Source organism: Balaenoptera musculus, chromosome 3 (genome assembly GCF_009873245.2).
Source record: "Balaenoptera musculus isolate JJ_BM4_2016_0621 chromosome 3, mBalMus1.pri.v3, whole genome shotgun sequence".
Taxonomy (NCBI): Eukaryota; Metazoa; Chordata; class Mammalia; order Artiodactyla; family Balaenopteridae; genus Balaenoptera; species Balaenoptera musculus.
Window position 1 is genome coordinate 12,295,743 of NC_045787.1, and position 27,547 is coordinate 12,323,289.

The window sequence follows — 27,547 nt, forward strand, 5'->3', positions numbered from 1 at the left end:
GTGGATTCGATCCCTGGTCTGGGAACTAAGATCCCACGTGCCCCGGGCAACTAAACCTGGCCGCAACTAGAGAGAAGCCTGCAATGAAGAGCCCGCGTGCTGCAGTGAAGACCCAGCGCAACAACAAAACAACCAATAGTACCTACCTCCTGGGCCAGCGTGAGGATTAGGTGAAATAATACGTAAAATAATACATAAAAGGATTACCAAAGTGCCTGGCCTGATGTCAGCTCTCAGTAAATGTCCAGCATTATATTAATTGCTGTTGCTCTGCTTCAGAATTTTCCTGAAGTTGCCAAAGACCTGTGGGATCCTCTAATCATTTGCTCTGAGACTCAGAGGGGGGAAGTGGTTACTTGCAGACGTTGCCCTAAGTATACTGGAGCCACCTAAAATTCCAGGGTGTTTCCCACATCTTTTAGTTATGGAATTTTTCAAAAGGTACCAAACCATGTCACATGCAAGTCTGTTTGTCTCTGGAATTGTGTATATTGGAGAAGGAGGAAGTGTTCACCAAGATTTTAAGTTTCTTCCTTTTTCTCGTGAAAAAAAAAGGTCATCTGACAAGAAAATCAGGGGTGAAAGGATCTTGTTGTGCCTTTTTATTGTTGGACTGTTTATTTTTACTATTCGCTACTGCCTTGTTTTTTCCTTTTGATAAACCACTTTAACAGATGATCAGCTTTGTCAATAACCGCTCCTAATGTAAACTGAGTTCTAAGTAAGCACAACCCCGTTCTGCTGAGCCGGAGGGAAATCAAGATCAGGAAATCTGCCCAGTCTAGTGGAACAGGCCCTGGGTCAACAGCTGGATTCCAGTCTCGCCCACCCATAACCTTGACCGACCAGCGGTTTAACGTATGGGCCAGGGAAGGGAATGCTGTAACCTTGCCATGAGAGGAAAATGGGACCTGTCCCTCTCCCACACCATCCCACCCACCAGTCTTCCTTCCTTCCCACTCAATGGGCCTTCGATATAAAGTGCCAGGGAGGTCGTAGGACCCGTCCAGGTGGAATCCCCAGGATGTTTCCCGAGAAGCGGCGTTTGCATCCCTGCAGTAGCTTTCCCACCCCCGCCCCGCGGAGCACCAGCGGCTCTGCGCAGTCCGGGCAGGCGACCCAGAAGGCGCGGAGACCCCGCCCACCCCGCAAGGCCCCGCCCTCCTGGCCCCCGCCCCCGCCCCCGCAGCGGCCTCCCATTGGTGACCCGGTGTGTCAGTCAACCAGCGGGCTCCCGGGGCGGGAGCGCAGGCTGCGGTCCCCTCTCGGCGCCTCTATCGCACGCCAGCCGCCGGGAAGCGAGAGCGGGCGCCGGCCGGCGGCCGCTGCCTCTGACAGACCCACCGGTCGAGGCTCCGCGCCCATCAGCAGCACGCGGCCGCCATGGCGGCGCGGAGGAGCCCCCCGCGGGAGCGGGAGCGGCAACGACCTCGCGACCCCGCCGCAGGTGGGCCCGGGGCCCGGTGGGGCGGGGCGGGGCGGGGGCCGCGGGCGCCCGGGACGCGCTCGCCCCCGCCGGCCGTCGGCGCAGCCCTGGGTTGGAAGGTTCGGGGCCCGCCATCCCAGGGGTGGGAGGTCCGGGGCGCCCCTGCCCGGGGCGGGGAGGGGGACGGGCTGCAGGGTTTGGGGGGGGCCGTCGGGGGCGGGGGTCGCCCGTAAGTGAGGAACTGCGCCCTCGGGCCGAGGCAGCGAGCGACCCTCCGAGGCAGAGCAGGCGGGTTCCTGGAAAGAGAAAGCGGGTCCTGCGGGCTGGGATGCGTTGCGGCGGCGTGGGGTGCCCCGGCAGCGGCTGGGGTCGGGCCCTGGCGCCCACGAGCACCGGTGTCCCCTTCTCGGTGTCCCCTCCGAGCCCTTGATTGTTGTCGGAGGGAAGTTGACGGGTTTCGCGCTTTGCTGGCAGAGGATGTGGCCCACACCTTCGCAGCAGTCGAGACTCGATGAGCAACAGAGAAAACTCTGGGTTTTGAAACAAAAATGTCACCAGGGACAGGAGCGGCAACCCAGTATGGCACAGGTGGCCGAGGTCGCCGCGCGCCACCTGTGTCGCGGCGTCTCTGCGCTCTGCGTGCGTAGCTGGGCCCTCACCGGACGGGTGAAGGGTGCTTTCCTTGCCATGCTTCCAGCCCCAGGTCTGAGGAAGATGATCTGCTTCTCAGCTTGGAGCACATTCCCGATTGTGTATTTCCCTGGAGGCCACCCCGGGGGTGAGAGCCCACGGGTGAATTTGGGGAGCACGCCTGTTCCCAGGTGCCGCAGCGTCAATGGGAAGTTACTGGGACTGCTTCTTAGTCCGATTCTTGGTCCCAGCAGGAGCTTTTGATTCACACAGCAAAGTGTCGGGTGTGGTGAAAACAGCCCGGTTCTAGGAGACAAGACATGAGTTCTAGACATCCTTTTGCCCAGGACTGCGGGCCTCAAAGCTTCTGGGTCCTGGTCCATAAAATGAGGGCACTAGGCTAGCTGATCCATAAAGCCCCTCCCAGTTTAGAATTCTGTGATTGACGTATCTCCCACTCTCAAAAGTTTGGAGAATGAACTAATTTTCAACCTTTCTGCACCTCGGATTCTTATAGAATTAGACAAATATTTCCTGGGGGTGTATCCATCTGAACTTTTTCATATGTGATTTTCTTCCCTTCTCCCTGTGTTGTTTCAGCAGAGCAAAGCTGGAAGCGGAGGTGGGGCACAGCTGGGAAAAGCTGGCTGGGGGGCGCCGAAGGGTATCTACTCTAGGCTTAATGTAATTGTCAGGAATTTTCCCTTCCAGTGCACCAAGTTCAAGGTGTGCCAGCACTGTGAGAGCAGAGAGAATTCTTTCCTCAGCTCCAGCCTAAAGGGAAACATTTTCCCTCCTTAAAAAATAGTTTGAGGTCTTAGGAAAAGGAAAACCAACACTGCAATTGAAAACACATGACCGCAACAGAGCCTACAAGAGAATGCTTACAACCAAGTGGTCCACAGTTGCTATTTTTTGCCAGCCTGTTTTGTCACTTTTATACTTCTACTCTTACGTTTCTGTGAGATGGATTAAATAGCAAATAAAGTGTAAATTTTGGCACCATGTGTTTTAGCTAAGTAGAAATTCTTGATTGGCACAATGTCTGAATTTGAAAGTGACCTTTCACCTGGCTCCCTGGAGCGGGTGGGTGCTGTCCTATGTGTCTGCAGCCCCCAGCGTTGTCCCTGCCACAGTAACAGTGGGTACTGGAGCTCTCTTCACGGTGCTGGACACGGAGACACTGCCCATAGTCTTATGTAATCTCTACAACCACCGTCCTGTGATGCTCGGAATGGTCACGGAATTTCCTCAGAGTTTCCAGCTAGTAAGTGGTGCCGGGATTCAAGCCCTGGCAGCCTGTCTCCTCCCGCAGCGTGTTCTTAACCATCGCCCGCTTCTGTCTCCTAAAACGGTCAGGCTTATACCTGGGAGCACTCCAGGTTCCAAAGGTACCTCATCACAGTTAAGCTGTTCTAAAGTAAAGTTGGCTTATCAACTTAATACCATCGTTGTTGCTCAAGGGAACTCACAGGTCTGTGTGCGGGAGAAAAAGTCATCATTATCGAGTTAAAACTTCCTACACGTGTGTTTCTTTATACGTGGCTCTGAAGTCTCTATGTACCATTTAAAGGAGTTAATGGACTATTGTATCTGACCTTTCTCTCCTGCCCACTTGAATCCTCTGGTCCATGTTCAGTTACTTAGGACAATCTGTTCTTAAGACGGAGGTTATATACACATTTATTGATTTGTAATTAATTGAATGGAAGAACACTTAAATGTCACGTTACAGTAAGTCAACAGGGAAAAGTTTTGGTTTATACACTCATTTTTCCAGTGATCTTTTGTTCTAGTCATACTCTATTTTTCTACTTTTTCATTTAATTGAGCCGGAATAGACAGAGGCCATCATGTTTAAAATAAGAGGATAATAAAATGTTTATGTTCATTTCTAGGAGACTAAGGACCCTTGTCTGTTAGTACTGTTGCTGGGATTCCCAGGTAATAAACAACAATCCCAGAAACTGTAGCACGTAAGATGCTATGCTCAATAAACCTCTGAATTAAGAATTTAATAGTAAGTCTTTCATTGTTGATTTAACCGGGTGACTCTGACTTTGAGTTTATGTGGAACTGTTGGATGTTAGTTACATAGTAATTTAAAACACCTTATTAGCTCTTTCTCTGCTTGCCAGTGTTATTGATTTTTATTGACTATTAGTTAGGGTTAGTCTTCTGGCAGAGGGAGTAATAATGTATCAATAATTGGAAGTTAGCTTCTCAAGAGTCCTCTCCCAACTTAGAAGCAGAATCCCAGCCCTCTTCCCTGGGCACCAGCAGCTGCCCAGATACCTGGGTTTGGCCTCTTGGGTGGGGTCTGAGTGCCTGCGGCCCCCAGAGCCACAAGATGCCTTCCCGGCCTGGCCTGGCCTGTGGGGCACCCGCACTCCGGGTGGGCTCCGTGCCGTGGGCCCACTTCAGAGGTCAAGCTGGACGTCAGACGCTGAGGCCCAGGCGGCCAGAAGGGACCCAGAAGACCTGGGGGTCCCAGTCTCGGCCTGTCAGACAGGCTGTCCTGGAGGCACTGCCCAGATCTGGGGGGGCCAGGAGCCCAGGACCACCCCTACCCCTTTTTGTAAATCTTGTTAAATGTAAATCAAATACAGCTGTCTTTTTCAAAAAAAAAAAAAAAAAAAAGTATCCTGCCTTCTCGTGTGCCCATTACAGTGGACCTGAGCTCCTGCTGCCCCCAGGCGTGGAGGACCTCGTGGGTACAGGCCAGTTCCCAAGTGGCTCAGGAGTGGAGGTGGGCAGGGGCGCGGGCTTTGAACCTTGCGTGTCTCTCCCCTCAGCCGGGGCAGAGAGGGTTCCCCGGAGCGTGTGTCTCCCAAGCTGAAGTGGACTGAACTTCTTCCCTGTAAAGAGAGAACCTTTCCCTGGGTCTTAGAGTGAGTGACAGCAGGCACATCGTGGTTATATTTGTTGATCTGTGACAAGAAGACCTCAGCTTTGCTGTGAGATCGCTAAAGTGACAGGAAAACTGAGTGCTCTGTGTCTTCCAAATCGCCTGCCAGGATAGGTTGAAATGCTGTGGAAGCAGCAGAATGGCTGAGAGGACAGGGCAAGTGGAAGAGATGGCCAGCCAGGCCGGCGTGGGCGAGGACAGTCAGTCACCATCCAGATGTGAAGGGCTGAGTGGCACTGAAGTCAGCGGACCCGATCAGCTCTGTGTCATTTTACTTGGTATTTAACAAATGAACTGGGAGTTCAGTTTGTAGCTAAGGCTGGCCTCGAACCGTGAAATGCAAACGTAGACAATCGAATTATTAATATAAATGTTGGGTCCCTCAGTTTTGCACCTGAAGCAGTGCAAGACTCGGGTGCATCGATTCCTTCCTCTGAAATCTGAAATAAAGAGAAAAATCACTCAAACTGAGAGTTTATTAGATCAGTTTTATCCACGGTGTATCCCTCTCTTTTGTTTCTTAAACATTTGTTAAACTCAGTTTGGGGTACTCAGCTGATTGTCATGACAGAGGACTGGTACGACCACTGCTTATAGACCTACCTTGTACTGCACTGTTCCTCATGCTTGGATATTCCAGCATCTTCTCCCACATATACCTCACTGATTCATTCAAAGTTTGGAGCCTGTAACATGTGATGGTACAATTCTCCTTTCCCTTCCCGCTCCCCCAGGCTCCTCAACCTTCCTCTTTTATTTCTTGCTGTCATTTAGAAACTGGGGTCCCAGACAAGCCCTTGCGGAAAAGGCTCTTTATCAGAATTCTGCTTTCAGGTCAGCTGGTGTAATAGACCTGCAGATCTAAGCACGCATGTCTCAGGGGTGGAGTATTTGCTGGCATTTGTCAAGATCTCATGTATCTTCTGTACACGCTCAGGCATCTTTCCTGTAGGGCAAGTTTTGAGTAATGTTTTGAGTTCAGTTGAACCTCAGTTGTTTCACAACTACTTAAAATCCTGTGCCTGTACCACAGCGTGACTATTCCACTAACATAACTCTGAAACATGTTAACGTAAAGAGGCATTTGGAGGAGAACGGTGGTGAGTGGCCTGGCCTCCTTGTGTTTGTTTATAGGGGAGGAAGCTGAGGTCCAAGTTGCTCGACTGTCTAGGACCAGACCTGGAGCTGAGTTCCTGACTCCCTGGGGCCTGAAGCCATCCCACTAGGTGACCGCTTCACAGCCTCACTTCCTGCTTTATATTTACATGAGTGTATTTAAGGGAAGGGAAAACAAGAGTGGTGGCTCACCATTTCTTTTTTTTCTTTTTTCTTTTCTTTTTTGTTTTTTTGCCACACTGCATGGCTTGTGGGATCTTAGTTCCCTGACCAGGGATTAAACCCGTGCCCCCCGCAGTGGGAGTGCAGAGTTCTAACCACTGGACCACCAGGGAATTCCCACACCATTTCTGACATGCATGTTAGAAGTCAGAAGGGACCAGCAAGAGAGAGGCTGTTAGGCAGGATTAGGTATGGTGGAATAACAGAACAACCCCAAATAAGTGAATTAAGTTTATTTCTTTTATGGCAAAGCTCAGACATGGCTCCCCAGGGCTGGAATGGGCTCCATAGTGTCAGAGGCCCAGGCTCCTTCCACTTTGTTTCCACCCTGCAGGGGTTTCACGCCCACAGCTACTTCCTGATCCAAGATGGCTGCTGAATGTCAGTTATCACACCTACATTCCAGCTAGGAGGGAGGAGGGAGGGCAAGGAGTACACACCCCTCTCAATAGAACCTTTTGAAAACTGCACATAGCACTTCTTGGCCAGAATTCACTTACATGGCTATACCCAGCACGTAGAGAAGGTGGAATGTCAGCCAAAGTCAGGATTCTATTCCTGTGGAAGAAGAGAAAACAGATACTGGGGTTGGCTGGCAGTCTCTCTCGTGGAGACATGTGGACTGGATTCTGACTACATCAATTCATCTTCTTTATTCAACAAATATTTATTAACTGTCTACCATGTTTCTAGGGACCAAGAAAGCAGAGAGAAAACAGACACAATCCCAGTCCTTAAGACATTTACCTACACAGGGAGACAGACACTAATCAAACACAAACACAGTTATATAAACTGTGATGAGTGCTGTGAAGGAAAAGGACACCGTGTGCTGTGAGAGAGTGTAGCAGGGATATGACCAAGCCTGGGGGTTGGGATCGGGTCAGAGAAGCTTGGCCTCAGGAAGTGACATTTGAGCTGAGAGCTGGAGAGTGAGTAAAGTGAAGAGTATTCCAGATGAGGGAAGAGCACGGGCAAAGGCAGGCCAGGAGGCAGGAGTGAGCCCTGATGGAGGAACTGAGGGCCGCCAGTCATCTTGGAGCAAGAGGAAGAGGTGGGAGCGTAGGGAAGAGTCAGGGTCAGACCAAGGGGGACCCTGGAGGCAGGGTGAGCACCTGTCCTGGTTTGCCTGAGACCAAGGATGTCGTCGGACGAGGAGCTTTTCAGCACTAAAACTGGGGGACCCCCAGGCAAGCCAGGAGGAGTTGGTCAGCCTCCCCGGAGGTCACATTAGTAGTTGGGTTCCTTTATTATTATTACTATTTTTTTTTAAAATACCACAAACAGTGGTTTTTTAATTAATTAATTTATTTTATTATTTATTTTTGGCTGTGTTGGGTCTTCGTTTCTGTGCGAGGGCTTTCTCCGGTTGTGGCAAGCGGGGACCACTCTTCATCGTGGTGCGCGGGCCTCTCACTATCGCGGCCTCTCTTGTTGCGGAGCACAGGCTCCAGACGCGCAGGCTCAGTAGTTGTGGCTCACGGGCCCAGTTGCTCCGCGGCATGTGGGATCTTCCCAGACCAGGGCCCGAACCCGTGTCCCCTGCATTAGCAGGCAGATTCTCAACCACTGCACCACCAGGGAAGCCCTGGGTTCCTTTATTATTAATTTCAGCAAAGTTCTTTTTTAGGTAGGCATAGATCCCAGCCTTGGAAAAATAGCAACTGACTAGTAAAAGTAGCCCCTCACCTTGGCCAAAGGGAAAGAGGCACAGAACACAGGCAGCACTTACTGGTAGTTGGATTACACGACCAGTGAGACTTTTCTTTATCTGTCACGATTTCCCCGAAGGGTAGTTTTGGAAACCAATAGGCGTGTGATAGTATATTTGAGCTAACAGAAGCAGCCAAGGACGGAGGAAGCCCTGACTCCAGAGTAGTGCGTCTCACCGCCGGTGATACATTGGAATCACCTGGGAACTAAAGGCAAGACCGGCGCCCAACCAATAAATAGACCCTCCACAGGTGGAGCCAGGGCAAGCATGGTTCCTTCTCAGTGGCAACGCCTCCCAGGCCTTGGTTGCGCTTGAATCGCCGGGGATGCTGTAGAACACAGATCCTGCTTCCATGGGGCCCGAGGGTCGTCCTTCTACGAGCCCCGCTGGTCAGGATGTGGCGCATCCGTAGACTTCGAGTACGATGCTCAGTCATGTTTGGCCAGTTTGTTTTGAAGCCTCTGGTTTCTTTTCAGGAGAGCAGATCTGAAGGACCACGTAAAGGTAGACGGGGCCGCGAAGGGTAGAGACTAGGGGGGGGTGGACAGGGAGACCTCCGCCCTGGGCTCCCATCAGTGGTGGGCCCAGCCCGACCTCTCAGTTGGTTCCACCAGTGGCTGGGGTTACGTGGTGAGGCCGGTTCCTGGTTACGGGAAGACCAGCTCTCCGAGGCCTCTGGCTGGGATGGTGCAACAGGCGATGCCCCATCACTCTGTCACTTGTTTAGAGGCCTTTCCAGATGACTCCACTGGCTGCCAGGAGTGGGTCTTTCCTATAAGTAAGAAAAGCCAGAAAGATTTTTGAATAGGAGATGACACATCCATTGAATGTAAAAAAAGATACAAAAAACAAACCAACAGAACACACACACCATTGGCTTCAGAGTGGAAAATGGCGTTGGAGAAGGGAAGCCAATTAGAAGGATGAGTAACCAGTAGCGACAGAGGCCAAATGATTCTGGTTAACGGAAAAATCACTGTGTGGCGAAAGTGGCTTGTCTCAGGGTGTACCTTATTTCTCTCTTGGTCACGTGTTCATAAATGATCTATTTTGGGATGTGGAAGACAAGCTTAGTTTTTAAAGGTCTAAGAGTTGAGAGAGGGACAGAGCACCACGGAAGCCATGACAGGTCAGAGCAGTGAGCCAAGTCCAGTAACGTGAAATTTAGCAGGGATGTGTGTCAGCTCCTGGATCTAAAATGCACAGAGCTTGCACACGCGATCTGGATAATCCCTTGCTTCCCTTCCCAGGTTCTGAACTAACTAAAAGGTAGACACGGAAGTCAGGGATTTTTTAAATATCGGCTCGGTGATAAAATCCCTATGTCTTAGTCATATGGCCAGATGGGCTTGCAGCCAGTGCCTGAGCTGTACTCTCCCCTCAGAGGTCAGGCCTCTCCCCCAGAGAGACAGCAGCCCCAAGGGCACCTCTCGGCAGGCAGGCAGGCAGATCCTAGTGGAGAGGAGGGGCTGAGCTGAGCAGAGGGTCTTACACCTGCCATCAGGTAAGTCTCCCTCCCTCAGGAAAGAGGGAGGGGAGAGGGGAGAGGGGTGGAGGCCAGTATCAGATCTCCAGGACAGTTCTTCCCCCTGGAGGTCTGAGGACAGTGGGATGAAAGCACCTTTTCTCTCTTCCCCTTCGGCAGATGGGGAGATGTGCTCCAGCAACAGGTCTAAACGGCTTTAGGTTGATGGCAGGTTGAATACTAATACAATCGCAGGCTGCATTAGCGTGAATGTATCATCTAGGCAGAGTCTGGCCAACCACGGCCCACGGGCCAGATCTGTCCCACCCAGTTTTTATATGGCCTGTGACCTATGAATGGTTTTTGCATTTTTTAATGGTTGGAAAAAAGATCAAAAGAAGAGTACCATTTCCTGACATGTGAAACTGACATGAAATTCAAATTTCAGCGTCTTGTAAAAAAGTTTTCTTGGAACACCACCCCGCTGTGTACTGTCTGGTGGTTGCTTCCCCTCTGTCGGGGACGACCTGAGTGGATGGGACGGAGACCAGATGGCTGGCAGTGCCTAAAGTACTCTCTGACCCTACACAGAAAACTTGCTGACTCCCGATGGAGCGTGAAGAAGTGGTCACGTGGTTGAATTCTCTCCCGCTTGGGTCACACTCAGGGCAGTGTGTTCTGACCTGCGGTCTCACTCTGAGTGTGGGGTGGGTCCCGAGAAGGGTGACCGGGATAATGAAGAGACTACCCCCCTGCCCCTCGCCACCAAGTCATGTCGAGTGAGGCCTGGTGGAGAGAAGGGGGCGTGTCTGATCTAGAAGAGAAAAAGGCACAGCGGGAATGACAGCTGCCTTCTGAGTTCATGCTTGTTAATTGTTTTGCATTCTTGGAAGAGAATTACTCAGGAAGGGCAGTCGGGTAGTTAATTCAAAGGGCACTGACCTTGGGTCAGAACACGTGGGTTCAAGTTCAGGCTTCTGCTTGCTTTCTCTGGGCTTCAAAGATGAAGTGTGCGTGTGACATCTCATTAGGTGGCCAGGTCCACAGTGAATGAAGCTTCAGCTTTCACCTCAGAAATGCTTTCCAGCCAGTGGGGGACGCAGTCATGAATCCACTGAACCAGAACCCACCCGCAGTGTGGATGGCATGTGTGTGTGTGTGTGTGTGCGCGCAGGGGGGAACCGCGGGAGAGATTCATTCTGCTTGAGGGGCTGGTGTGACTCAGGCCTTGGAGAACCAGTGGGATTCCAGCCCCTTCGGCCCAAGCATCCCGTGTTTCTGTCAAAGATCTAAAAGGCTGTCGTGTGGAGGAAGAATCAGACACGTTCCTCGTGACCCCAAGCAGTAACGATTCAAGTGGTGGTGACAGCTCTGGTCACACCAACCTCTTGCCTCTATTGTTGAGACAAAGTGATTCATCTGAGGTTCTGCAGCTGGAAAATGGCAGAATAAAGACTGGGTCCCAGGCTTGTTCCGCCAGCCCGCCGTCTCCACCAGACCAGGGACAGGGCGTCCGCCTGGCTGGGTACAGTGACCTGGAGTTCTGGGGTCCCCGGAGCCTATCCCACCTACTGCTTTTGTGCTTCTGTAGTTGGGTGGGTTTTAAACCTCTGCCACATGGTTAGAAAATTAAAGTGATGGGCGGAATTTTACACACCTAACGCTGTGCCCAGTACCTGAAAATACCCTGAGCTATGATGTTATTAAAAACATGCACCCAGTCCCCTCAGTGTTTGGCAAGGAGCATTTCCTGCTGTGTTTGCTGACTCTTGGTTGGCAGGAGCCTTGGGTGAAGCATGCCCAGTCCTATGGGATGTGGGATTGCGCGCGTAGCCTTGATAAGTTGGTTGCATGACAGGGCTACCCTTGTGTGTCTCGCTGGTCGTGACTTTCGAGATAAAAACTTTCGCGTTGGTGGTTCTCTTCCTCAGTGATACTGATCTCGTAGTTGTTGGTTATAGAACTCTACTAAGTGGGAGACCATTGTTCCTTAACTGAGCAGGATTAATACCTGAAATTCAAAAGTGTAGAAAGTCTTTTGACCTCACCATTTCAAAGATTTATTAAGAGGATATTTGTTCTCTTTCCCACATAGCTGATACAAAAAAAACCCCAACTAACCTATGGTTTTGCATGAGCCAAGACCATTTAAACGCAGCCTTTCACTCCACTGTGCTGACTTTTCTCTAGGAGTCTCCCATTTGCTCTAAATTATTCAGAAGCCTTGATGACCTAACAGGATTTGTTCTGTATGTTTATCGTTCTGTTTGCTTATTGCTTAGTTTATATGTTTGGACGAATGTACCGTATTTTGCTTTATTCTCGAGCCTCTGAGGTTCTCAGAACTCCCCTCTGAGAGAGATGACCCACCTGGGCATCCAGCATGAGGGCCTCGTGTTATTCTGTGTCCCGGCCGGACCCCGACACCAGGACGTGCTAACCTGTGGGCCTGGGCAAGCTGACCAGTAGCCTTTCCTGACAGCAGGGCATCGCCCACCAGACCAAGAGCTCCCTGGGGCCAGAGCATGTGTGTTTTCAGTTCACTGCCTGCCAGCGTGGCGCCCAGCCCAGGGTAGGAAGAAGTAGCATAACCGAAGGGCGAGGGGCAGGAGGGAGGGGGGCTTCCCGGGCCCCTCCCAGTCCACTGTGCCACGTGGCCTGTGTGTACTCCTCTCTGGGGCACCCCCCTCCCTTCACCACTCCTGCCACAGAGAAGGGGCACGGCCGTCCCGGGCCCTATTTGCTTCCTAACCCATCCATCTCTCTTGGCCACTCTTCCTACCATCTCCTGCTAATCAACCAGAATATGGCATTGAAGCTGATAGAAATATCTGTTGTATTTATTATATTAAATTTAGTATTTTTCACCTTAAAGTTTTTAACAAGGTGATTTTCCCATGTGATATGTCTCGCTGCTCCTGCTGTCTCCAATGTGGAAATTAGATCGCCTTTGCCGCCTGTTTAGCTCAGGCCTAGGCTCCGCCCCGCGAAGCCCGCTCGTAGCCCTTGATCCGCCTCCTCTGCTTCAGGAGAACGTCAGTGGGCCGGACCCGGGGGCAGAGGAGCCGAGCGTGGAGCGAGCTCCCTGTGCCGCTGCAGCCCCAGGGGCGGCCTGCGGGGAGGCGGACGCGGCAGGGGCCAGGCTGCAGCCCGGGGCACCCACCGCTGCAGGTGTCGCGGCGACCCAGACCCCGGGGCTCTCCCTGCGAGCCAGCCTGAGGCTGGGGCAAAGTGCTGTCAGGGTGATCACTCGGTTTCCGGCTCCTCTGGGTCTTTTAAGTTTTGTTTTCAGGTTTGTTTTTTTCTTTTTGGTTTCCTGTTTGAGTGTTTGAATTATTTCAGTTTTGGTACAGTTTAGAGAACGGAAAGAAAAAGGCTAAGTAGAGTTTTACCACAAAAAAACAGTGGCTTTTAATTTTTTCAGTTCCAGTCAGTGGTCTCATCTGCCACATGTAGTCTGAGTGATCACAGATCGGAGTTTAGTGTCAGATGGCCACACTGCTGGCTTCAGGAGGTTCTGGTGTCATTACCCAAAGGACATCGCAACTACCTAAGTGTTACCTCGGATTGTGTGGGTTGAGGTCTCAGCAGGTGGTGATGGTGATGACTGGGGGTGTGTGTAAGACCTAGTTCATCCACTTTCCGCTGTCATAGGAATGCCTGGTGCCTCATGTATCACTTCATTTCAGCCACCACCCAAGCGGTCCAGCCCAAAAGGGTTAAAAAGAAATTTCATTTTTATCTCTTGATGAGCATTAAAAAGGATCAAATCCATAATTCCTGGCAATGCTTGTTTTCTGCCTCTTCGTCGCCAAAGCCACCCCTCGTCCCCACTCCCCTTGTTTCTTGCCCTTGTTCTCCGCTCCTCTGTTTATTATGTTGAAAGACTGACTCCATGGTGGTGGAACTTCTCTCTTTTCCTGTTAGTCCAGGGGGCGCCCCCCCCAAGGCCAGCTCCCCGTTAGGCAGGGCACCGGGCAGGGGAGGGGAAGTTGGGCGGGCGGGTGCTGACTTCTCCCTGGCCGGTTGGCCGAGGGGGACCCCGGGAAGATTCTGACATGGAAGATCTTATCCCGTCTCGGCTGCTTTGGGGGAAATGAGATTTGACTCGGGAGATCATCAAAGCTGTGATCATGATAGTATTTTGCTGGGTGCCTCATTTATGGCGTTCTCCTCCGTGTCTGTTGTTTTGAGTTGTAATCCAGTTATTGATACATGCAGGAGAGATTTTTTAAACTCTCTTTTTAAAGAGTCTGGATTCCACTTGCTGTAGCAGAGCAGGTTTGGGATTCACTCAGCTCCATCATTCAGAGGCAGGGTAGGCAAGTGGGACAGCGTCCAGCTTCCGCATCGCATTGCCCCGTGTGTTTGAATTCTAGCTCTGCGGCTTATTTCATCGTTCTCTCCCCTCGCAGTGTCCTCAGGTGATAAAATAATAATGAACATGTTTTGGGTGCTTGCCGTGTGCCCGGCCATGAGCTCGGCACTTTTCCCAACATTTCCTTAAACCATCCCGCAGCTCCAAGGGGGCCTCCGTGTTACCAGCGAGAGGAGCCCCTGAGCCGCCCTGCGTCCCCGGCACTGGGCTGTCCTGCTGCCCTCCCTCCCGGGGTTAAGGGACAGGCACGTGGGGGCATGGAGTCACCCACCCCGTGTACTGCAGGACCAGGGCCTCCTTACGCCACTGCGTTTCTAGGAGCAAATGAGACAATTTCTGTAAAACGCTTGCCACAGGGTATGGCACATAGCAAAAGCTCAAACTGTAGCTCTTTTGAACTGTCAAAGCCCCACTCCTGATAATATTTTCATACGAAGTTATGTGAACACCTCGGGGTTGTCTCTGAGCCGCAGCCCACTCCCCTGTGACCTCCTGAGTCCCGCCTCCAGGCCGCTCCCTGGTACCCGCACCAGCCCCCATGATACGCTCCCTGGCCCTTCTTGGCTTGAGTCACTTGACCAGTACCTGTGGGTGCACTGGGTAGAGTGGATACAAGGAGTTTAGGCTCGTATTCTTGGTTTGCATGGGAAGGGGGTGTTGAGCCCTCACATGTTTTTTTCTGAGAAGTTGATCATATCGCCCTTTCTTGGGTTGGAGGTGGGTTTAATTTCAAGGATTAGGGCAGTAGGCTAGGGAAGTGCGTGTGTGTGTGTGTGTGTGTGTGTGTAGGTGTGAGGAGACCATAATCTGCGGTGGGTCCCCCTGGAGGCCCTGGCAGCTGTCGAGAGGCCTCACGCTCAGGAGAAGCCCCTATTTCAGGGGTCTCAAATCAAATGCCCCGAGGGGCCGGGCAGTATCTTTTTTTTTTTTTTTTTTTTTTTTTTTTTTTTTTTTTTTGGCTGTGTTTTGTTTTCTTTTTTTTGCGAGGGCTTTCTCTAGTTATGGCAGGCGGGGACCACTCTTCATCGCGGTGCGCGGGCCTCTCACTATCGCGGCCTCTCTTGTTGCGGAGCACAGGCTCCAGACGCGCAGGCTCAGTAGTTGTGGCTCACGGACCTAGTCGCTCCGCGGCATGTGGGATCTTCCCAGACCAGGGCTCGAACCCGTGTGCCCTGCATTGGCAGGTGGATTCTCAACCACTGTGCCACCAGGGAAGCCCCGGGCAGTATCTTTTAAGAATGCAGCCCGTCGATTGGAGTCTGTGTGCGGCGGGTGAGAGCAGTGCCCCGTGGAGGGGGCAGCAGCCGGCCCTCAGCCCTCCAAGTGCACACACAAACCAGGACGAGCCGGTGGGAAGCAGGCTCTGCTTCCAGCTCTAAGAGGCTCTTCACAGAGGAAGAACTGTGAACGTGTTACTGCAGTGAGAAATCATAGCCGGTCCTGGGGTTTAGGGAAATGGAGGCTCGTACACGTGGCGGGAGTGTCAACTGTTTGAGGGGGCACTTTGGCAACGTCTGTAACATCTGGAAATGGGGACACCCTTTGACCCAGAGTTTCCTCTTCTAGAAATTATCCTAAAAGATACCGTGAGTCCACGAGGACTGTTGGAGGAAAATGTTTGTAAAAGTGAAAAACTGGGAAACAATCCAAATGCTCGTCAACAAGGCAGTGATTATGTACACATATGATGCTCTCTCTTTATACTAAAATATTATACATTCTTTAAGAAGAATAATGTAGACTTTTTAATAAAAGTCTGAATTATAGATGCAAAGGCATTATAGCTTACGTTTTTAAGCAATTCATTAAAAACTTTGTACTAAATATCTAGTAGAAGTAAATACATAATTAACAGCTAATCAATTGTTTTAAACAGGTAAGTACCTGCTTTTGAAAATGTACTTTTCCAGTAAAGGGTACATGATGTCTCTCTGCCTCTTACAAGCTTATTTCTCAGAGCTGCATATGAATGTACAACGATCTAAAAATAAATAGTTTAACTGAATAATAAAAAAATGTACTTTTAAATAATTATAAACATGCATATTTTTATTTGTTGGTAACTTTATTTCTTTATTTGCTGGTAAATTCTTTCTTTATTGAGAGTATATATATTTCTTTATTGAGAATGTATAGCAACTTTACTGAGATACACATATCAAATATCCATACGATCAAAAATGCTAAAATTGTAGATTCCGAATCCAGGAGGCTTTTACTACAGTTAATCATTGGAATTTTACTAAACCAATGTGCCAGGGAGGGAACTGTTGCACAATGAACCCCAGGAGGTTTGGCCACCATTCAAAAGTCCTCTTCCTCATTTGTACTTCAGCATTTTACATGTTCAAACATAATATAATTAGGAATCTGCTGCACATAGTAAAATATTGCAAGTACATAGTTTGGGCTCTCCTGGCCTGTGAATTTTCTCTCCTGTCACATCAGGAATCGTAGTGTACCCTGTAAGCTGCACACCTAGCTCCATCCACGACTATTCTAAGTGGCCCACTTTCTGGAAACGATGTCTCTGTGCCTGCTGTCTGAGTCTCGTTCTGTGCGTTCAGATGATGGCATGTGTTACGGCCCGTAATGACCTAAGAGTATCGCCGTGGGCAAAAGTGGGTGGTGGCCACACGGCAGGAGACGCCCCTGGTGTGACTGACTCCTGTGGGCTCGGTGCTGAGCAGACTCCCTTGGTCATTCTTGGATTTAACAGATATTCTACACGGTGCAAGGCGCACTGTGCTGGTTCTTAAATGATTTCATTCCATCTTTCTCCAGCGAGGTCGGTATTTTTACTCCCATTTTACAGTCAAGAAAATTCAGGGTAAGAGAAATGAGGTGTCCCACAGTCAGACAGCTGAATAAGTAGGAGAAACGGGTTTTAAATTCAGGTCTGAGGGATTCCGAAACCCACGCTCTTTATGTGCCCTATTCCTCTTGAATTCCGTAGAACAAAGATATCCTCATATGTGACACTGATTATAGGAGAACTAGGTGTTTCTTTAATTTTTAGATTGAATTTTCAAATGCTTTAAAAAATGTTTATATAAATCAATGATAGACTCTTTACAGGTAAAATTATCCAGTGTATCTTTTTTTCCCCCTTAAACAAAGCAGGCTTGTGTAATTGTGATGTATATTTATTTTATTTTTTATTGAAGTATAGTTGATTTACAATGTTAATTTCTGCCGTACAGCAAAGTGACTCAGTTAGACACATATATACATTCCTTTTTGTATTCTTTTCCATTATGGTTTATCGAGTATATTAAATATAGTTCCCCATGCTATACAGTATTATTATTATTATTAAATTTTTGTAGGAAATGACCAAGTTCACTCCTGGACGCTCGTCACCAGCCAAGCCTTAGATGCCGCGTGGAGAGTAGCAAAGGGGTCAGTGACGTTGGCAGTTTCATTTCTGGTGGGCACCCTCTGCTACTTCAGAAGGCTACATTTATATTTAGGGCACTGGCTGAAAAGGTATGTGGCTATGTCATCTTTAATTTTCAAAAATGCCCTTGCTGTTTAAAATAGAATTTTGATATTATCGTTCCCTTATCTTTTAGGTGGATTGGATATCTGCAGAGGAGATTCAAAAGTAAATATTTTCATGCATATGTTTCCTTATTTTTAAAGTGCAGAGAGGGTTCAAGAAGGGAAAGGAAAGGGAAAATTCACCACCTTGTATCTTTGATTTGGTTCAGGGAACCTCAGCGTGGAGGCAGAAGTTGATATACTCAGTTATTGTGCAAGAGAATGGAAAGGAGAGACACCCCATGCCAAGCTGATGAGGAAGGTGTGTCTGTTTATACAGCTCGTGGTGGGTGGAGAATTTGTGTGTAAAAATCGGGAAACACGCATTCCATTCTGCTTTACCAAATGTGGCACCAGGAACAACCGTGGCTCTAATTAAAAGCCAAACAGCTGCTAGACATTGCGTTCAGGCCTTTCACCTAGAGCTAGTGCCTTCGAGGACTTGGGTAAATTAGGCCCGTAATTTCAGGACACTTGAGCGTTATACCCTTTTCAGCTCCCTCCTGGCCAGGCCTATGAACACATCTGCACATGCAGTGGAGACTTCTGTCCTTGAAGGGATTCAGGCACCTTGACATAAAACATTTTGAGGATTTTTAGAAGTTTCCATCAGACCAATCTTGGTAAATACTCCCAGCAGTGCTGTCCAACCTTGTCACTAGCTAAAGCCAAAAAAAAAAAAAGAGAGCGAGAGAGAGAAGGAAAAAGAAAAGTACATTTAAATGACACTTTAGCATGGGCTTAAAAGTATATATAGTATTTTTCACTGTGTTCAGGTTGTAGACATCATCTCCCCAGAATGACATTTCCCGGCTCTGGGCTTCCAGGAAGTTACCAGCTAAAATAGCACGACATATACTCCATACACACAAAAGTCACTTGAAAATTACATGTGTTCGCATTCATAATTTATAATTGTTTTGTTTCTGTTGTCCACTTTATTGGGGAGTAACACCTTGCTGAAGATGCAGTGGATTTGCTTTCTTTACTCTCTCGTCCAGTGGAATTAACGACAGCCTCTCCTCTCGTGCTCATAGGCTTACAAGGAACTGTTTTGGCAGCGGCACATTAAATGTGTTCGACAAGTAAGGAGAGACAACTACGACGCACTAAGGTCGGTGCTCTTCCAAGTCTTCAGCCAGGGCCTCTCTTTCCCATCCTGGATGAAAGAGAAAGATATTGCGAAGGTACGTTCTCACACCGGAAGTTCGGGAAAGGCCGCACTGACGGGGACTGCAACACAGGTGCTCAGGGTCTTCTGTGGGTGGCTTTGTGCACAGGGCATCAGGAGACTGAAGGTCCTTTAGCCCAGTCCTCTGTCTCTCATGTCAGTTTGCAAACAAATCATCTCAGAAGGATAGTCGCACTCAACTGTGTTTGTTTTTAATGCCGGCATCTTTTCTTGAGAAGGGCATCTGTCCTTTATAAGTTAGGTGGTCTGCTAAAATTCACTTTTCTACTCTATGGTTATTTGAGTGTTGACAAGCACAGTGTGTAACCTCAACCCCAGAGAATCCCTCGTATCCCTTTTTGTCAGTCCTTCTCTCACCCCCAACCCCAGGCAACCACTGATATGTCTTCCGTCCCTTTAGTTTTGCCTTTTCCAGAATGTCACATAAATGGAATTATTCGGTGTGTAGCCTTTTGAATCTGCCTCTTTCACTTAGCATAATGCATTTGTAGTTCATCCATGTTGTTCCATGGATTTGGAGTTCACTCCTTTTATTGTTGAATGGTGTTCCTTGATATGAATATAACATATTTTGTTTATGCATTCATGAGTTGAAGGACATCTGGATTGCTTCCAGTTTCTTTATTTATTTGGTTGCCCTGGGTCTTACTTGCGGCAGGCGGGCTCCTTAGTTGCAGCAGGAGGGCTTCTTAGTTGTGGCATGTGAACTCTTAGTTGTGGCACGCATGTGGAATCTAGTTCCCTGACCAGGGATCGAACCCGGGCCCCCTGCACTGGGAGCGCGGAGTCTTAACCACTGCGCCACCAGGGAGGTCCCCAGATTGCTTCCGGTTGTTGACAATTATGAATAAGGCTGTTATAAATATTCCCATACAGGATTCTGTATGAACGTAAGTTTTCATTCCTTTTGGGTAAATACCTAGGAGTGAGATAGCTGGGTCACATGATAGGTTTATGTTTAACTTTATAAGAACCTGGCAACTCTTTTCCAAACTGGCTCTGCCATTTTGCCACCAATAACCTATGAGTTCCAGTTGCTCCACATTCTCAGGTTTATTGTTTTGTTTTTTAGCCATTCTAATAGGGGTGCATTTGTGTCATTGTTTTTTGTTTGCATTCCCCTAATGGGTAATGATATTGAGCATCTTTGCACGTGCTTATTTGCCATCAACATTAGCTCCTTGGAGAAGTCTCCGTTCAGATCTTTTGCCCATTCTTTATTAGGTTGTTTGGGTTTTTTTAATATTGAGTTTTGAGAATTCTTTATATATTCTGAATACGAGTGCTTCATCAGCTATGTCATTTGCAAATATTTTCTCCCAGTCAGTACCTTGTTTTTTTCATTTTCTTAACAGTGTAAAGCAGCACAGTCTTATGAATAACCTTAATTTTTATTTGAAAGTAGTATGCCTAACCACAGATGTACATTTAAGGATGGAGGAGCAAAGAAATATAAAGTATTTGCATATATATAACTACACACGGTCTATTTCCTTAACATCTTTTGTTTGGAGCTGTTTTTATTGGTAGTTTAATTGCATCTAGCAGTTAAGTGTATGCTGTGTGCCAGCCCTGCTGCTAGTTGCTGAGGACAGAGAACTTAGCTGAGGCCCTGGGCTCCACAAGCTCGGCTGGGTGGGAAAATGTATCAGACACCCACAATGGATCAGATTCCTATGTATTCTATAATCTTATTTAGTCCCAACAAGAGTCCTGCAAAATGGCTAGTACTTTCATTGATTTCTGACAAGCGTCATTGTCTCCATTACAGTGGAGATGAGGCTGAGAGGTTACATAACCAGTGCTGGTTGAGCAGTCTCTCAGCAGGCGAGTGACAGAGCCAGGTTTGAACCCCAAAGTGCATCCTTCTACAATCCACATTTCCTTGATGTACTATGTCACTCTAACGGTGCTTGGTTAAAAATAATTTCTAAAGGGATATACCTAGGAAGTTCGGGAAATGTTTTATCCAAAAAGATTGTTTCTGTAGACGTAATCTTCATTTAGGTTTTCATCAGTTGTGAAACTGTGAATTAAGATGATCCAAATCACTTAATCCACAAATCTAAAACAAGACTATACGTTTTTACTTAACTGATGTTACAGTCTTTTAAAATGAAGATTTCTGAATGAGATAAGATTATCTCCTGTGACATATTCCAAATTGTGTGTCAGACATGTTGAGATACTGATCACTGTTGGCATCTACTTCCTTTTCAAGCTTCCTGAAAAACTGCTCTTTTCACAAGGTTGTAATTGGATCCAGCAATACAGTTTTGGTCCTGAGAAGTATACAGGTTCGAATGTGTTTGGAAAATTACGTAAATGTGTGGAATTATTGAAAACACAGGTGAGTCTTTAGGGGGGAAAACTAGGAATGAAAGCATGCATCCCACACGCAGCCCCTTTTCTGCATGTCAGGCATGCCCCTTTGTGTCCCGCAAGTAGGAAGTGCAGGCAGAAATAGTCTTCTAGTAACTGACCATTTCCTTTCCTGCGCTTCTTTCTCCTTCCAAGTGATGAACGAGAGCAGTGTTGTTCTACGTGATGATTAGACCTATTATGGGCTAAGAGGGCTTTTGTGGACTGGCCAGAAATCTTAACAATCACGTACCTTTGTTGTTTCCCCAGAAAAATGCGGTGCAAGGTCCAGACAAGGCACTGGGAAATGCCCCTCTGAAATGTGCCTATTAGTAACTTGGGGACTAATTTGACTAAGATGTTTTTCCCTGCTCTTAATAAACACAGATTTTAGATCATTGAAATGAATCCTCCTTGGGAAATACCATTTTTGTGCCATGGTTTTCTGATCTGTAAAACTAAAATATGAATAGTCTCAACCCTGTACAGTTATTGTAAGGATTTAATGAGAGAATGCACGTAGATTGCTTTATACCCCACCCTGGCACACAGTGAGTGGTAAAGAAAGAATACTAATTAGTACTGTTCTTCACTGGAATGTCCTTTGTGTAACCCAACACCCTTAGAGGCAGCTTTAGGAAACTGACTTGTTTAGTATTTTACCTAGTAGGTGGTGCTTTTTTGAAAAACTAGTTTAAATGAAATATTTTGTTATTGTAAAAGTAATAAGTACTTAGGGTTAAAAAAATCAGTGTCAAATGATATAAAATGAAAAGTTAAAGTTCGACTCCCCTCTATTGATCTCTGGTTTGTTTTATAAGTACTTTAAAAATTATGCAACAGCGTATGTATTCACCTTTGCCGTTTAAGTTTCACTTTACATCTGTGTTTGCTTTTAGTGGACTGAATTTAGTGGAATTAAAGATTATCACAAGCGAGGAAGCATGTGCAACGCCCTTTTTTCTGATGCTATCCTGGAGTGTAAACTTTACGAAGCTCTGAAGTTCATCATGCTCTATCAAGTCACTGAGGCTTATGAACAAATGAAGACCACAAATGTCATTCCCAGTCTTTTTCGACTCCTGTTTACCCGGGAAACCTCTTCCGACCCTTTGAGCTTCATGATGAATCACCTGAACTCTGTAGGTGACACGTGTGGACTAGAGCAGGTAAATGGGGCAGAAGAATCGTGTGTGTTTGATGAAGGACGGTGCTGGCAACACCTGAGCACATAGGTGTTTGTTTGTTTGTAGTTTGCTTTCAGCCATGATAAATCCAGCTGCAAAGAGGTGGCGGGTGGGTATGAGTGCCCTCAAATGAGGAAACGAAGAGTGATAAACCTTCCTGCCCCGTGCTGGCTGCTGCGTCTTTGCAGCCCTGTGGCTGGCGGGCGGCAGTGCTGGGAGCGTTCCTGACCTTCCCGCTGCCTCTCGGGCGGTAACAGGCTTTCCCACAACAGAGGTTACCCAGGAGCAAGTCCAGCTGCAAACTGAGGCAACATCTGGGAGAGCATTTGGCTACTTAGTGCAGACAAATAGAAGTTATTGAAATTTTAAAAGAAGTCCAGACAATGCTTTTATTTCCCCATAGAAAAGGGCTTTCGTTTTGCTTTGCTTTGCTTTCCTTTCCTTTCCTAGGAGGTGCTCAAAATCATCTGACATTTTAATAAAAATTGATTTAAAACGATAAAAAAAAAAAAAACCGTTGGAAAAACAAACAGTGTAACTTTTACTGTAAGCATTCCTTTATTAGTTTTTTTTTCCAGGCAGCTTTCCCTGTGATTTCTTCACGCTACTCCCCAGAGAGAGACGTTTCTCCGCTTGTCCCCTGCCCTCCGCACCGCGGACGTTCGTCCCCAGCCCCGTGCCCACTCCCTGGTCCATGTGTGGGTCTGTCAGCAAGTACATCGTCATCTCATGAGCTGCAGAAGAATACTCGCCCTCCGCTGGTGAGAGGTGGGAATTTGGAAATGTGTATCTGTGACCTCTCTTTCATCTCTTCCCCAGATTGATATGTTTGTACTTGGATACTCCCTGGAAGTAAAGATAAAAGTGTTCAGACTGTTCAGGTTTAACTCCAGAGACTTTGAAGTCTGCTACCCAGAGGAGTCGCTCAGGGAGTGGCCGGAGGTCTCCCTGCTGACTGAGAATGACCGCCACTATCACATTCCTGTCTTTTAAGTCTGCCTGGGCCGGGCACCAGCTCTCGCCAGTGACAGTGGTCACACTTGCAAGTAATGTTTCTAGAAAAGCAAAGCTAGTATTGCTGCCATTGGAGGAATCGGGACCTCCCTTTCCAGGATTACAGGTACACTGGACGGAGACCCACGTGCCTTCCCTTTGTTTCCAGTGATTTCCTCCAGAGCCCCTGCACTAATGTATTTGTGGGTTGGTGGTTTGACCTTGTTTGTAAAGGCTCTGGTCATTTCACCCACAACAGAGCACAAGGACATTTAGTTTGGGAAGAACAACAACAGGAAGAAAGCGAGAAGAAAACAAGTAGGGGAAAAGGACTAAAGGGAAAGAATTTCTTTGTCTATAATCTTTATGTTCTTTGTTAAGAATCTTATCTTTGACTGATTTTGGATCTTCATAAACATGGCCTTATTTTATAAGCATTACCTTCCCAGGAATATCTATGGTATATTAATTTTCCAGAACCATTCGATTAACTTTAAAATTGTGTGTGTGTGTGTGTGTGTGTGTGTGTGTATTTACACTCACACACACATAAACATGTATAATTTTATATATATATATCTAAACACATACGTACACATAGCCACTACTTTGTAATGTTGTACAATTTGTTTTACATCATCTCTTTACTTTTTTTTTTTCTTTACTATCGCATCTGGCTAGTTTAATATGTTTTATATAGATCAGAGATAAGTTCTGTAGATTAAGGCAACTGAATGACAATTATTGTACTGTCACAAAAATATTAAACGGTGTATTTAATGTGTATTTACATGTGTATTTAATGTGTGTAGGGAGAATCCTGCATCCTAATCCCCAGAACCTGTAAATATGTTGGGTTAAATGGCAAAGGAGAATAAGGTTGCAGGTGGAATTAAGGGACTAATCCACTGACCTTGAAATAGGGAGAGTAGTCTGGGTTCTGCAGGTGGGCCCAACATAATCACAAGGGTCCTTAAAGTGGAAGAGGGACTTGGGAGAGTGTCAGTCAGAGGGAAATGTGAGGTATGGAAGGACAGTCAGAGACAGATGCAACACTGCTGGCGTTGGTTACTTACAGCAGATACAGGAAGGAAGTTACTGCAGTTTCAGGAAGGAGCCACAAGCCAAAGAATGTGGGTGGCCTCTGGAAGCTGGAAAAGGTGAGGGAACAGATTCTCCCCTAGAGCCTCCAGAGGGGAACGTGGCCCTGCCAACACTTTGATTGTAGCCCAGTGGAGCCCGTGTCAGGCCTCTAGCCTACAGACCTGTAAGACAATAGATGATATGCTGTTTAAGTCGCTAAGTTTCTGGTAATGCGTTACAGCAGCAGTAGACAACTAATATACTCAGGCTAACTAGCTTTTGGTCATCTTTATTTTGGAAATACTTTTTCAGTTTATTTTGGTAATCTTTATTTTGGAGGTACTTTGCTCGTCTGTTTTGAGTTTCAACAAATACTGAATACAAAATAACCTTTAAAATCTTGGCTAATGATCCACTACTTCAAAGTTACACATCCCTTCTAAGAACGTCTTAACATGTTTGACGCTAACGTTTTCTCACATTTCCATATTTTACTGTAAATAAAAAAGAGGTATGTTAAATGCTGTGGTGTATGAAAATAACAATCAGATTCTTCTGTAATGGGGACGATCACCTGTATAAGCTGTACTGCACAAGCCAGTGCTGTGCCTGCCGTCGTTTTGTTCTCCGGGTGAAGAGCTGCAGAGTAGCGAGCTCAGCTCCAGGGGCTGTGCGTTACCTTGACAGGCGCGCGAAGCAGGAGTTCTCACGTGAGCTCTACAGCCCTTTCCTGCTTGGAGGCATCTATGGCTTTGCATCACCCCAGTCATTTAATTGACACTGTTGCAAGTTATCCCCTTGATGTGTTACTGTGACCAAGAAAAAAATGAACTCTCCCCTCTGTGTTCACAAGCAGATATGATGACAGCCTGCAGCAGTTCTCCTGAGACTGATACACGTAGAATTGCTGCTCTGGACTCCTGGCTCCACCTGAGCCTGTCCAGGTATGTACCTGGCACGTGTGTGTTCCCACTGGCCTTGCATCTCCTTATCCAGTGCAATGATTTCCACATCAATCCAGGACTGAAAGGAAGAACTTTTTCACAGGGATGGGCAGCCTATAACTCTGTGACATATCAACCCATGATGTTTATCCTTAACTGTGTTGGGGGGATGGGGCAGGGTGGGAAAAGAATTCTTTAAAAAGAGGGGCAAGACCAGATTGTGAAGAACATTTTGATACAATGAAAGTAAAAAATAAAGATGACTTCTCAGTAATTGCTGTGTTTTGGGAAAGCATCAGAACAGAAGATTTTAAGGGAAGAGGTACTGGGTATTTTTATGTTTTTAATTCAGTTGTATAATTGAATGTAACAAACTAATTAAAAGGAACTGGATATAAATTAGCACCACTTTTAAATGCCAACAATAAATTGGAAGTGAATTTCCTGTGTGATGCCAACATTTAATGTCTCTCTAACCTTGTAGGGTTCAAATGATGAGAGGAATTTCAGCAAAAATGAAAATGTATGCCCTTGTCCTTTTTTGATGTTAGAATAAGTTTCTCTCTTAAATTTTGGCCATGTGTGTCCACACTGAGGGGTTGTATGAATATTAGTACAAGACTGACTTTTTTATTGTGGTAAAATATACATAATATAAAATTTACCATTTTAACCATTTTTAAATGTTTAGTTCAATGGCATTAAGTACATTCACATTGTGCAACTATTACCACCATCCATCCTTAGAACTTTTATCTTCAAGACTGACTTTTTTGATAAGCAAGTTTAATTCCCCTGCCTGGTACCTGGATTTTTTTTCCTTTTCACATTATCTTTCTATCGTGCCCTTCTAATCTCAGTATTTCCTCCAGCCTTAAAAGACCCTCAATGTAAAGTCCAACGTGAGGGAGGTTTAGGTGACCAAATGAGTCATGCAAATTATGTTTTGCTTTGTCTCCAAAGTAAAGAAATAACTACAGATGGCTTCTGGTTTCATCCTAGGAACACTATCATTTGAAAGGTCCCCAAGAAACTGTATTAGTTCAGGGCCACCTTAGTGACTTGAATTTCTTGGATGTGGGCCTTCACAGCCCTGAACCAAAGTCATTTCCACCCACGGGGGAGCCAGGGGAAAGCCCCAGGGCCTTCTCTGGTGTACGGGAGAGCCCCAGACAGAGCTAGCATAGGTTCAGCCCAGCCTCCAGGAGAGAAGAGCAGCTCAGATCAGGGGCATTCCTGTTAATTTTCCAGGGACTTTCTGCAGATGAATTTTGGATGGAAATATTTGTTTTTGTTATATATCAGATGATTTTCTCATATTTTAGTGAGATCTAAGAAAGACCATTTTAATTCTGTCCAAGCAGGCCTTGGGGAGGAAAAAAAAAAATCTAATTTATGAGTACTCTGAAAATGTTGGGAATCCACATTAAAGAAGGTATATGTTTTTTAACTGATAACTGACTTGATATGTGAAAACCTATACAAATAGGAATAAAGGAATGACTAATTCAGAATTAGTTCTCTTAAATAGCAAGTTTCTAAAGCTGCGTGATTCTTTTTATAAGAATGTGTTTCACACTGCTTAAGACTATGTAAATTGTTACTGTGTAAATTTTAAATATATATAATTTTATAGATCTAAAACTTTAACGGTCTATTGGGTTGCTTGTCATAAGTTGAATATTGTTTCATTACCTTAGTATTGACTATGCTTAGGTATACTTTTCTCTATAGTCACTCAGTTTCCTTCAAATCCTGTTTGTCACAATGTTTGTTTTATAGTCAGACACAAAATTAAGTGGGTCCAAATGGTACAATCACTTCTATATTATTTGCTGAAAACAGTTGAGTCGTCCCTCAATTCACTTTGGTTTTAATCCTGTCATACTCCTCTAGGCTAAGAAAATGAAAGCTTATCTGGACTACATTTATGCTTAATATCAACATGGTTTATAAGTGATAGAACAACTACTCACATATTCAATCAGCCCTGGACCAGAAGGCTGTGTAGAACCACCAGAAGTGCATGCCGTCTGTCTGCACTGGAAGACCATAGAATGCGCTTGAGGAAACAAGAGCTCAGCGTGGAATGAGTGTGATTCAAAGCCAGCGTGGATGAGTGGACCACATGTGGACGATCAAGTTATATTCCTATCCGGTGTCTCTGGAGAAAATACCACTCTCTGTTTTAAAAACAAAAAAACCCAAGTTCTGAATATAATTGATCCATTGGTCCTTATAGTCAACGTCATCAGGTCTCAGATTATTTAAGTCATTTTGCTGCCACCAGTGTCACTTAGTCACTTGGAAAATTTAGTCAAGACAATTTCCTAAAATTTTTTTTAAATGCTCGCTTTAAGTATTTTCAACTTAGTCTAGATGGGT

General features: G+C 46.7%; 1 protein-coding gene and 1 long non-coding RNA gene across 10 annotated transcripts in view; one reads left to right on the forward strand and one right to left on the reverse strand.

The window, feature by feature from the left end:
• Nucleotides 1–1,255: 1,255 nt before the first annotated feature.
• On the forward strand, nucleotides 1,256–27,178 carry OTULINL (OTU deubiquitinase with linear linkage specificity like). Of its 6 annotated transcripts, none has more exons than XR_005019494.1 (10): nucleotides 1,256–1,447; nucleotides 17,189–17,348; nucleotides 17,435–17,466; nucleotides 17,573–17,664; nucleotides 18,440–18,589; nucleotides 20,816–20,944; nucleotides 21,855–22,124; nucleotides 22,962–23,262; nucleotides 25,075–25,162; nucleotides 27,059–27,080. XR_005019494.1 is itself a non-coding variant. In XM_036849290.1 (10 exons), the coding sequence occupies exons 1-10, from the start codon at nucleotides 1,384–1,386 to the stop codon at nucleotides 27,069–27,071; spliced, it is 1,188 nt and encodes a 395-aa protein (XP_036705185.1). In that variant the 5' UTR covers nucleotides 1,256–1,383; the 3' UTR covers nucleotides 27,072–27,178. The 6 variants fall into 6 exon arrangements, 4 of the variants coding, with proteins under 4 accessions (XP_036705185.1, XP_036705184.1, XP_036705187.1 ...); XM_036849290.1 differs by lacking the exon at nucleotides 22,962–23,262 and adding an exon at nucleotides 22,721–22,910 and having other exon boundaries at nucleotides 27,059–27,178; XR_005019493.1 differs by lacking the exon at nucleotides 27,059–27,080 and having other exon boundaries at nucleotides 25,075–25,673.
• LOC118893590 overlaps nucleotides 22,855–27,547 on the reverse strand; it is a 50,637-nt gene continuing 45,944 nt past the window's right edge. For 3 of the 4 annotated variants that reach the window (XR_005019503.1, XR_005019502.1, XR_005019500.1), the window contains 2 exons: nucleotides 27,139–27,345; nucleotides 23,796–24,400 (listed from right to left, as the gene is read on the reverse strand). This is a non-coding gene — a long non-coding RNA (uncharacterized LOC118893590). Of the gene's footprint in view, nucleotides 22,989–23,795; nucleotides 24,401–27,138; nucleotides 27,346–27,547 lie in introns of those variants that run through there. The other variant, XR_005019501.1, reaches the window with a different exon arrangement.